This window comes from Fulmarus glacialis, unplaced genomic scaffold (genome assembly GCF_000690835.1).
Source record: "Fulmarus glacialis isolate BGI_N327 unplaced genomic scaffold, ASM69083v1 scaffold18915, whole genome shotgun sequence".
Taxonomy (NCBI): domain Eukaryota; kingdom Metazoa; phylum Chordata; class Aves; order Procellariiformes; family Procellariidae; genus Fulmarus; species Fulmarus glacialis.
The window spans coordinates 1-12,110 of record NW_009211362.1 but is presented as its reverse complement, the minus strand read 5'-3'; the positions used below and the strand labels follow the sequence as shown (position 1 = coordinate 12,110).

At 36.3% G+C, this 12,110-nt stretch overlaps 1 protein-coding gene across 1 annotated transcript in view; it reads right to left on the bottom strand.

The window, feature by feature from the left end:
• The window catches only part of NOL8 (nucleolar protein 8), a gene marked incomplete at its 3' end in the record, with an annotated part of 14,681 nt that extends 2,961 nt beyond the window's left edge, over positions 1 to 11,720 (bottom strand). The window contains exons 1-12 of the mRNA XM_009577523.1: positions 11,582 to 11,720; positions 11,352 to 11,414; positions 10,271 to 10,349; positions 9,817 to 9,964; positions 8,827 to 8,895; positions 6,562 to 8,508; positions 6,155 to 6,271; positions 4,774 to 4,893; positions 4,344 to 4,428; positions 3,317 to 3,461; positions 1,667 to 1,750; positions 651 to 928 (exon numbers count right to left, since the gene is read on the bottom strand). Of these exons, the coding sequence (XP_009575818.1) occupies positions 651 to 928; positions 1,667 to 1,750; positions 3,317 to 3,461; positions 4,344 to 4,428; positions 4,774 to 4,893; positions 6,155 to 6,271; positions 6,562 to 8,508; positions 8,827 to 8,895; positions 9,817 to 9,964; positions 10,271 to 10,349; positions 11,352 to 11,414; positions 11,582 to 11,720 (3,274 nt within the window). The remainder of the gene's footprint in view (positions 1 to 650; positions 929 to 1,666; positions 1,751 to 3,316; positions 3,462 to 4,343; positions 4,429 to 4,773; positions 4,894 to 6,154; positions 6,272 to 6,561; positions 8,509 to 8,826; positions 8,896 to 9,816; positions 9,965 to 10,270; positions 10,350 to 11,351; positions 11,415 to 11,581) is intronic.
• Between the last annotated feature and the right edge of the window lie 390 nt (positions 11,721 to 12,110).

Sequence of the window (12,110 nt, the reverse complement as noted above, 5' to 3'; positions counted from 1 at the left end):
CAGGAATGCGGGGGTTTTGTGTTTGGTTTTGTGTTTGGTTTTTTGTTTTTAATTTCAGTTAACTTCACACAGTTTCTTTTGTTTCCTACATTACTACTTATTAAGTGACTTGATTTCAGATTTTTTAATCTTCATTTCATAACATTTGATTTTATGTTAGATTAGGACACCCCAATAATAATTTGTCATTCAGTTTCAATTTTCTAAAGGTACAATAATAAAATTAAGTACATAATAAAATGTTCTTGGGCCTTGGGGTCAACGCTAAGATTTTCTTTTGCTCATAATACTACCTTAATTAACACACATTTTATTTAAAATCTTGTTGGTTTATATGAAACTGATTTGACTTGTATATCATCTTTTTCCGTGTTTATTTGAGAAATTTAGTGGATGACAAGTTTTTCCATCACTGTTCAAAAAACAATTAAATAATAGTTCCTTCTCAAAGCATTCCTGGGATGCAAGCATGAATTAACTGTGATTAAACTATAACAATCTTGGCAAGGATAAGAGATCATAATGATTTTGCATAATTACTTACTTTTGCCCCTGAAAATCCCCTGGATTCTGAATTTCTGTACACTATATCAGTGCCTGACATAAGATACTCATTAGAAATTGTACTATTATATATGTTCTGCTGTTACCTTCTTTTATTCCCGTCTCCTCCATGTCTCCAAAGAAGGAAAACGTGAAACCACTACACTCCTGAGCTACATTACTCCCAACGTTAGATCCCAAATGGTCAGGTGGGGTAGAGTCCTCTGCATCATCTTTGTCCCAGGGTATTTCTTCATTTTTTTCCGATTTGCTCTTTGAAGATCCAAACAACTCTTTTAAATCAACAGCAATATCATAATACGTTTCTTTAGACACTTCAGGCAGTTTCTCACTCTCTTCCCTCTTCTTTTTCCTTTTAGCTTTACTGAAATGAGATTGTTAGAGGATGGTAACACAGCACATACATTTTTAAAAGAAAGGTTCCCTAAAAGGCAACCTTGCTATTAATGTCTTCCTGAACTTATCTAAGCACATTAATGAGCAGTTCACTTTTTTTTTTCCCTTCTTTCTTAGCAATTCCGGGTTCTGGCAATAGGATATTTCCCATTGCCAGAAACAGGTTTATAGGGCAGCATGACTATCCTTTTGGTTCAGACTTTTGACCCATTTCTTTTTACCTCCTGCACTTTACCCACCCTTTGAGGGTAAGCAGTGGGGAAACATCTGAGGTTTGACTCTAAAGGCAGGAACAAGCCTACTTTATAATTAACCACATCCTGACTTTTCACTTAATATGTGATAGCATATAAATTAAGATATTTAGGACAGATTTCTTTTCTTGCAAAAGAAAGGTTAAGAGCCAATACTTTTTTCTCACAGATTCGCAAATCTTAAAGTCCATGACTTGAAGCAAAGGGATAGCCTGAAGGTGAGAAAGGAAGACAGAAAATGGCATGCAGAGAGTAGATGGACTAGAAAGAAAAGATGACATTACATGGTGGTTTTAGTGGTCACAATTCTTATTATGTTTTGATTTTAGCAATAACAGAGAGAACTAAAGAAAAAACAGAGCAGTCTGCATAGTTTCAAACTCAATCTTCTGCTATAAGATCCTTCCACGGGAAGAAACATCACAATTATAGTTACCAAGCTGTAATATTACCTCTCTTTTTCTGTAGCACTTGGTTTCTTTTCAAAAACTGCATGGTCCTGTCTTGTGGGATCATAGCGTAGGGCATTAATATCTCTATAAAAATAGAAAGGAAAAGAAATACCATGAGACATTCTAAATGCTCACCTGAAAGCTACCCTAAACCTTTACAGTCAGATTCAAATTCATATTGACTTCTTTACCAAAAAAAGCTCCTAATCAGTCCAAAACCTAACTGGCATTTAGAAAGTACCTGCTAGTCAGTGTCCAGGTCAGGAAAAATTATCGTCTGAAGTGGCTTTAATCAAATTGTAATATTTCATATAAAAGATAGACCTCAAGTTGTGTGTGTTATGTAGTAAGAGTAAGCTTATACCTGCAGTTGTTGATCTTTTGAGGAGCTGTATCAATATAGCTATCCACATCAACATATCTATCTACATCTATTTCTTCTAGTACCAAACACTCCATAAATTCAAATAGTCCAAGGAAGAAAAACAAAACAAAACAAACCCCAAACCAACAAAACCTTATGCCCACCTTTCAAAATTTAAACGTTTTGGGGACTTCAGCTAAAGCAGTCTAAGGTTTAGACTGACGCCAATACTGGGGTAGCAAAGCCCACGCTGCCTTAGGGCAATACAAGAAGATAATAACTTATTTCGCCTCCTCTCCCTCAATTAATGCTTACGGCATAAATTAACTGCTTTTGAATAATTATATACTATATCATTAACTGGGTATTAGAGAACACTGTCATTCACAAAACTTTCCTAAGATGACCTCTGGGGTTGCACAGATTATTTCCCCCTCTGCTTAGTCTTTAGAAAATACATGAAAATTTGTACAGAAGTCATAGAATTAAATATGACCGTGCAGCAGTCACAATGGTATTTAGCAGTCAGCAGTCAACTGATGCAACTCCAACAGTGACTGTGAATAAAAATTTACTAATTGCACACTATTGCATTACCCTTAACACTACTAACTTCAACCAATTCAGTCCACAAAACAATTTCTGTTAAAGTGCATAGTTAAATGTCACAATACTTCCAACAGTACATTTCCAAACCTATCTCATCGTCCTCTAATGAAAGTTAGAGCACGCCCAACAGCAAACGTAAAAAATTCCTAATCTAATGAAGAAATTTCTCAAAAGCAGAAATACAGATAGATGAAAAAAGAAAAATTCTCCACTGAAAAAGAAGTTTGATGCTAATCACCTGTAGGCCAGAGAAAACAGTAACTTTATTAACTGCTATGAAAGTTAGAGTCTAACTTACTGACCTACTGCCCAACTCACACATTCTTTGTTTAGCCAACTTAAGTTTGTCTCCACAGAGAACAGAAATATATCCTACATAGGCAAGGACTTATTAAAATACTAATTTTCATAACTAACAATCCAATCATTCAAAATCTACTTGAAGAAACTCAAGCAGGCATCCAAAAATTTTTCCCCTAAAATAATGATAATTACCAGCTGTATAATCTATTGGGATACTCAGGTTGGGAAACTGCATTAAAGGCTGACTTAAAATGCACACAACAGAGCAGGAAATACTTTTCTCAGTCAGCTAGGCAGAAATTTTAGTTGTGAAACATCGGCAAAAATTAAGCCCTCCGAAAATTCCTTCTTTTCTGATAACGGATGATTCATACTTGAATTTCTTAGCACTTGTGGCTGTTTTAGTTGGCTTAGGATGTTCCAGGTTGATATTCAAGAGGCTTCCCAGTATTTGCAGATTTTTCTTTTTCTCCGCAGCAAGCTCTTCTTCCTCATCTGCCTTCAAGATGTTTGTCTCTGCTAAGAGAAAAACAAATCATTATTTTTTCCTTGCTATGACCTGAGTAAGCCTGTAATATTTGATATATAACATTACTACAGTACTAGAAACATATAAACATGTAACTTCCTTTATTTTAAAGCTACTTAGAGGCCTTCTTCCTTGCATAGTAGAAAATATTTGATTAGAAATGTCATGGGCATCTATTTCATAGGAAAATCAGATCAGTTATTTAACCTGTTCCTTGATTATATCACATAACTCTGCAACTACTCTGCCACTCATAGATGCTGTACAGAAGATCAAATTAAAGCAACGAAGGAAGTAGCAGAACTAGGCAAAAATTTAAGTTTCAAAAACGAATTCTGAATCTTGAAAACTAGGTAACAATTTCGGGTTTGGCCGGGGGGGAAAGAAATATTTAAAAATTTTTGTCTTTTTCAGCTTTTCTGCCTTCTGTTTAAAAAAAAAAAAAAAAAAAAAAAAAATCTTTCTTTCTAAGGCTGCCAAATCAGCTGTGGACTGCAGGATGACTACAAAACAAATAGTTTAAATGAATGTAATGGTCAAAAAGTTTACTTTAATAAGTCACCACTTATCCTGTGAAAAACATGGATAAACACATTCTGATATCATCCTGTATTAAAAAAATATTTTCAAATGTCAATTTATCAACCAAGTACATCTCATTCAGCTATTACAAATACTTTTGCAACATATACATTTAAGAAAACACAGCTACGAATATATACTATGTACAGCCACAACAGAGTTGCGTTATTTTCTTTAAGGAATCACCAAAGAAGCAAAAGTAGTCCAGAAGTTGCTTCAAGCATCCAAAATTAAGGCTTCATGATACAGCTCTATTACTATCATTAACCAGGAAATACGAGTAGGTTTACCTTCTTCTTCACTGTCACTTTCAAGGAATCGAGCATCCATGTGAAATCTTTCATCTGTGCCAAATCGTGATTGCAATTTCAAGAGCTAAACAAAATGAAATAGATCCTATTAAGCACTGGAGAAGAAAATCATCAACATTCAGTAACTTTTTTTTATTATAATTATGGCAACCTACTAATAACCTTTAGCTCTTGATGCCTTTTCCTAAAATTTCTTTGTATTCAAAGATGACAACATCAGAGAAACTCCTCCTGTCCCCCAACACACATTATTTCCTCCATAGCTACTGTTTCCTCTATTTAAAAGAATTCTATTGCAAGTTTGTCAAAATCATATTCAGCAAGTATGCAAACTTACATGTTATGTTCTTCTGAAGTGGCATTATGGAGACTTAGAAGAAAACTAAATTACGGTAATGGGTTCACTCACTTTTTCACCAGCTTTGCCTTCAAATTGGGGCTTAATTTTGAATCTCTCATCGTCTGTATCATCTTGCTCATCCTCACTGCTTTCGAACAGTCTGCCCGAAGTTTTAGGAGTAGATTCATCCTTTGTCAAGCAAAAAGAAAATATAGAAAAGCAGCCGTTTACATAAGTTTGAGAGAATAAATCAGTATCAACTTTGTTCACGTGCTTTCCAGTTTATCTTAAAAAGTGGATTTCTAGAACAACCAGCTCACTTGTTGATCCATGTGCTTCAAATCTTATATTGTACGCACACCTTGTACAATTCTGTTTTACAGTTATGACTATTAAATTTTAGTATAGGCAAAATATCCATGTAACGGGTAACTCAGGTTTTACAATATGAGTTAGGTATAAAAAACCAACTTTCTGATTATGTCAAAGGAGATCAATTTAAAAATATCAATGTCTAATTATACCCTTTCTAAAAAAGCCTCATTTATGGTATAAACTCTAGGACATAGTTTAAGTCACTTGATAAATACCAATGATTACAAAAGGTAAGTACTCCATGGCTTTGAAACAATCTTCCATAGAATTAGAGGTTATTTTCAAGAAAAGGAAAAATACAGAGCAGGGATTCTAAACACAGGGTAAGAGATACATATGTAAAAAAATTGCTAAATGTGAAGAAAAGTGAGAAGAGAAGGTTTTAAGTAAATAGTGAGAATGGTCCTAATCTTACTACATTTATGAAGAAAAAACCCAACAAAAGCAAAACCAATGGTTTAAAGCTTTAGCAGAGATGTGACTAAAAAATGTGATGATACAAGAAGTTCTTGTCCGGAAAAAAAGTGCTTAATTGTGCTGAAAGTATGGCAGTAAAATCCTGAGGAGTCTGCTAAATAAGGTCTCCATTAGGTAAGGTGTAAAGAGGAAGTCCCACACAATTTCTTTGGACCCTAACATCACTTTACAAACAAGACACTGCATTAATACGGATTCTTTGTCCACAGTGTTGGAAAGAGCAAATAGTCCTTCTATACTACTCAAGCCAAATCTCTTCCCCTTCCTTTGAATAAAAGCAGCGAAATTTCAAAACTAATTATGTGTAAGCCCTATAACTTAAACATTCTTTTTCTTTTAATCAAAGTTAGAATATCTTTTATACAAATCTCAATCTCCTTACAGATTCTCCAAGTTCTCCAGCTTTATCAGATGCATGGTTAAGTTCTTTGAAACCTGTTTCATGTTAGCAAAAAAAGAAGAATCATTCATATTAATTCAAACCTTATCTACTTTTTTGTGTCTTCACTATGAAAAACAGCTTTCAGAATAAAAGGCATAGTCATATTGATATGGAGTTACTTTACAGAATACCGGACTTTTGCCCAGTAACACTTACTTCATCATGCATATTTCCCAAACTTGCATCTTTCTTCAAGATCTCATCTACTTCAGCTTCACTTTCCACATCTGAATTGAATATGATGTGTTTATGCTTGCCTGGTGGCTGGCTATCCTATGTAAGAGTGAAACTGTCAAGTCAAACATATCAAATACTTGCTACAGTCACACATAAATATCTAAAAGACATTTCCATGACATGAAAGGAGGAATCTACTATTCATCTTGCAACTCTAGAGACGTTCCAGGAATTAGGTATGCATCATTTTGTATACACTCAAAAGAAAACTGGCAATGAAATCAGAAATTCCAGAATATGATTTTAAAACATCTTAAACCACATCTATTAATTTCCCTTTTTCTTTTACTGCATACTATTCAGACAGAAGTTGTGAGTGTAATTACCAGATTTGAAAGAGCTCCTTGAATGAGTTTCTTCTGTAATTCTCTCTCTTTCTGCCTCTCTTCTAGAGCTTCCAGTCTCCTCTGGTTATCCTGCAACCGTTTCTGTTTTGTACTGGGTTCCCTTGAAGCACTAGCATGAAGACAAAGCTCCTTATTTTCCAGAAGGCTTGTCTTCCCATTATCACATTCATTAGCTTCACATTCTGGATTTTTATTGCTTACATCCCTCTTCAATTTTTTTGAACGCAGTTTTGGGCTTTTCAATTGTCGTTTAACATGCTTCTGTGACACTGCAGCACAACTATCCATGTCACTGCTCTCATCTTCACTCTGATCAGTACTAGGAACAGCATCTGCATGCTCTGAATTTTGGTCTTCTCGCAAAGAACTCACATCTTTGCTCTTTCCTTGTAAACGTGGCCGGGAAACAGGCTGATCACCCTCATCTGCTAAGGAGGCAGCATCTGACAATTCCCTACGCTGTTCGCAATGCATATTTTGTCTCTTTTTACTGCTGACTTCAAGTGAATACAATGGGTGGTTCTTAGACCGCCTTTGAGATGACTCCTCCCCACAAGAAGAAATACACGCTTCAAGACCTAAACTTTCTACAGACCTCTTCTTCAAACCAGTGCTGTCCTTAGTTAACTCTTTTTCACAAAGGGACCCCATTCCTCTGAAGGGCTGATATTTCAAATGCGAATTATTTTGTCCGTTGGAGCTTTCTTCATCAGCATTCTCCTCCCCCGCTAAAATCACAGCGACTACATCTTCAGGACAGATACATTTCTTTTTAACTGCAGGGTGAAATTTAGAGAGTTTTGTTTTATTTACAACATTACCCTTAGAATTTTCTTCAATACTGTGCTGACTAGAGCTCTGTGTACTGTCTGATTCTTCTACTGGTGTCCCAGTGTTTTCAGTAGCTAATGCTTTTAAGTCATCTAATGTAAGGTCTAAGCGATAGCAGTTTTGCATCATGGATTCATAATCAGAACTGATTTCAGACTCCCCTTTCTCAGGCTCTGAGTAAAAGCTTTCACTATCACTAGTCTCTGCTGTACTGTTAACTGCTCTACTCTGCAAGGCAGCAATTTTGGATTTTTTCATTTTCCCTTTTCTTTCAATGTATTCTTCTTTTAAATGGCGAGTTTTCAGTGAGGAGTCATTTACCAAATCACATTTTTTATTAGTTAATATTTCTTTATTTTCCATCTTGACCTGTTCAGAATCTTCTAAAATTGCTGTTTTCCTGCTACTTAGATCTGGAGTTTTACTTTCAGCAATAATTTCATCTGTATCCGCTGAATTATAACCATTATCGCATTCCACAGTCTCTTTCTCTCTGTAACTTCCTCTGATAGCTTTCTTCATGGCATCTGGATTGCTTACGGACCAGTGACTATTGTATTTTAATTCAAAATTATCCCCAACAATTTCCAAGTGGTCACTTTCAGCCTCAACATTTTCAGCTCTCTGTATTTCTATCTCTTTCTTTACCATTGCTCTGATTTCCTCTTCAGAATCAATGTCACTATCAGAAACGCTCATATTATTTTCAGCTGTAACTCCAGAAACATTGCCTTTATCTGATAATAAACCTCTCCCTGATATTTTACTATTAAGACTGCTTGATGGAGGCAATTTAGACTTCTCACTGGATTTGGATTTTGATCTTTGATATAGTTGTGATGAGCTTGTGTTTTTTGAACATGACCGGCACCCAGAAGAGAGAACTACTGCTCCATTCGGAGCCTCACTGCCCATTTGCCTCAGTTTTTTAGGTGGCTTCTTAGTTACAGGGAACTCTCCTTGCCGCTTCTTGTTTATGCTGTCATCTCTCCCCTCCAAGTGCCAAGTAAGCTCAGATATAGGAACTGCATGTGTCAAGTCTGGCTCCAGCTTTCTAAGGTTATGGCAATATTTTGATGGGTCATATTTCACAATGTTAGTCTGAGTTAAGGAATTAAAACAACATGATTCTTTCAGCAAGCAGACTTCAAGTCTTTATGAACAGGCTAAATTCTGCACGAAAGGACAACGAGGAGTCCTGTTTAATGTTATGACCATAAGCCTTTAAGCAACTGACTTGCAGTCTAAAAAAATTATTCAAATCACATAAACTTGCTGCAAGATATAATTAGGGGATTCAGTAAATCAAGTATGACACAGTAGTCAATATTAAGACCGTTAAGCAAATGTTTCCCCATATGACGAAAGAAAGAAGGGAACTGTGCCTATGCCCAACCAATAGGAAAAGGATATTTTATTTTTTTGTTGACTCCTAAGGTGCAGGATAGGTAAGACTCTGCCGAATTTACCAACAACCCATTTCTAAAAGAACAGAAAAGTAGACAGTGTTAAACAAAAAAGGAATGAAAGTAACCATGGAATAAAACAAGATGTATATTCTTTGATAACAGAAACACTAATAAAGATCTGTGACTAATTCTATTTTTGTTTATTCTCAAGGGATATATATTCGTATTGTGCAACTTAGCCAGCTTCCTTCTCAAAAAAGGAACAAACCAAACCCAACCAACCAAAAAACCAAATTTCTACAACCTGCAAATAGAGAGTGACAATAAAGAACTGAATTTCTTTACAAGTACTATTTTTAATATAAAGCTTCTGGTTTCTGAATTAACAGTGGTAACTACAGAGACAGGATCACTACTATTCTGCCCTTTTCCCCTTACCCACTAAAAAAATAAAAATCCCCCCCATCCCCTCCAAAAACATTCTCTGCTTAGCAAATAATTTTGAAAACTTTGTAGTAAATATAATTTTTGTTGCCTAAATTTGCATGTTCAGTGATTTTATTCTAAGTTTTACTTTTGTAAGCATGTGTAGACCCTGATCCTGAATGTGCTGAAGCAGAGATTAGTTCCTGACAACCCAGCCGTCAAAAATGTATATGCTGTATAAAAATAAGACACGCATTCTCTTTACATGCTTTTAAGGGTGACATGAAGATATTCCCAATATAAATGAGTAACAAAGCATTTACTAATTTAACGTGACAAGAGAGGACAGTATGATCAAGATTATTTCCAGTCATTACAAAGAATGACAAGAGCATTCTACATGTCTACACATAAGGTATTTCTTTAGACTACTTTTCACAAGTTGGACTGTCACACTTAATAAAAGTTTCTTTACATAAAGCGTAGAGATTTGACATAAGATGTAATAAGCTTCTGCCCTTGTGGTTTTTGTTTTGTTTTAATTCCCTATACATCTACCCCACCATACCTTATGGTCTGGCACCTCTGTACCTGGTACTGCTTTCATGTGAAAGTCTACAACTCCAGCCTTTTTCATTGATTCTAACAGACACGCTTTGTCATTTCTCTGCGGCTTTTCTTTCTGCAGCTTTGCTTCCTCCCTCTCCATGGCAAGCCTGTACGAAAAAGTACATTATATATGAGAAAACGTCTGCCTGTGTGCTAAATTATAGCTGGTGGTGACCCTCTCCCACAGAACAGTAACCATTCGCTACTTAAGGAATTAATATATCTGCTACCTTTAAGGGAATAATGATGCAAAACATGTTGCAGTATCTAATACGCATCAACAGTCCATCAATGTCAATAAAAACTAGAAAGAATAAGAGCGTAGCAGATGAAACCACAGCCATTATGTTATCAGATAAACAGAAAAAGGGTAACTTTAGTAACAACATACATTTTTTTAAATTGATTTTTACCTGTGCAAAAAGCTTTCTTTGGCCAACTCAATTTGCAGTGTCCCCCCTTTCCATTTTGTTTTATTTAAAATTGATATGCCTGTAGAACAAGGAGACGGGAAATTAATATTTTCTACATTAAAAAAATACATGTTAGACTTAACTATGCCTCCTTCTATGATAGTTTGAAGTTTCTTTAGCATGATCTTATACTCCATTACTCACCTGATTTAAGTTTGTATATGGAAGGTCTAATACCCTAATCTTACACAAGAAGGTCTACATCCAAAATTAAAGTTCTAACTTCAAAAGAGTCATTCAAGTCTGTATGGTTCAGTTCAAATACAAACCTGAAAATTCAGATACACATACCCTGAAGTTTCTATACTACTGCCACATAGGCTCTTCTCTACTTAACTTCTGTACTTTGAAAAACATAGTTAAGGAGTACTGAAAACCAAAGGGAAAAGTGTTGTACGTAGAACTTAAGGAAGTGAAGTATCAAGGGCTGGGTTAGCTTTTAGTCGCTCTCAAACAGCTTTCCTACTACTGATGGCAGCATTCCCTAGATAAAAGGGATATTACAATCCCTCTCTTCGGGTATAGGTCTCTCTTGAGGTATGGTTTTCTCCCCCTGCCATTTTGCTGCTACATATTACACAGGTGGCTTTATAATCCTGCCAGTAGTTTTGTAATTCAACTATTCTGGGATTTGTAAAATTGCTTCAACAGAAGCATGTTTTATATAAACCCTCCTTCTGGGTTTCCTCTCACATCAAGTCACTTCTAATGTTTTATGGACCTGATGAAAGCATTCAAAGCACATTTCCTGTACCTTTTCATAAAAGGTTTATAACAAACTTATAAATCACCTATGTCAGTCACAAGGAATCTTTTTAATCTGCTTACATCTTACTGAAAACTCCAGTAAAGCAACTTCCATAAAATTGCAGCATAAAGAAAATGGAATAATATGACAACAGAATGAAACAGGGTCTACCCTGACCACACCCTGATTTGACAACCTTAGATGCATTATCAGTAATGCAACTTGGCTCAAAAACATAAATTCCTTTGGGGGGGGGGGGGGGGAAATACTTACACTTTCTAAGATCCGCATCAGAAATGCTGACACTGATGTAAGCAAAGGTTTTCAGAGGGTTCCCTAATCAATGATAAACATTCAGTTAATTTCTATACAATTTCAGTGTTTCCTTTAAAACTGAAAATTAAGCTATTTCCTGAAAATAAAGTGTCTCTGAAGCAAAAATTCAATTTCACGCTACAAATTGCAAAACAGTTCACTTTTAAAGGATGATGCAAAACTGTTACCCTGATCATCTTTTCTGGTGATAATCTCTGCATCCAAAACGTGCCCAAACTTGCCAAATCTTTCTTGCAGCTCCGCCTTAGAGACCGTATGGCCAAGCCCTCCAACATATAAGCGTTTTGAAACTTGTTTCTTCTCCATGTTGAAAAGTCAAGCTGTCACACCTGTAACGCACACCCCGTTTTTCTGTAAGAAGGTAAGAGCAGCTCGCTAGCACTTACACTGTAGCTATTAACGGAATCATAATAGCAAATGAGGGAACGCGTGGTTCCACCAGAAGTCCTCCGCGAAGAACCTTTGGAGAAGAGCTCCTTTGCTCTGCGCCGGGAGAGAGCAGTGCCAGTAAACGCCGCATCGCTACAAGTAACCAGGCTTCGGGCGCTGGGGTTTGGTTTTAAGCCTTGAAGCCCACGCCGGGTGCACGACAATGAGCGCGCACCGCTCCCAGCAACACCGCCTTTCTGCGGATCTTCTGCGCCAGGCGGGGAGGACGCGAGCGAAGGAGCGAAGAAGCGAAGCCCCCCACAGCCC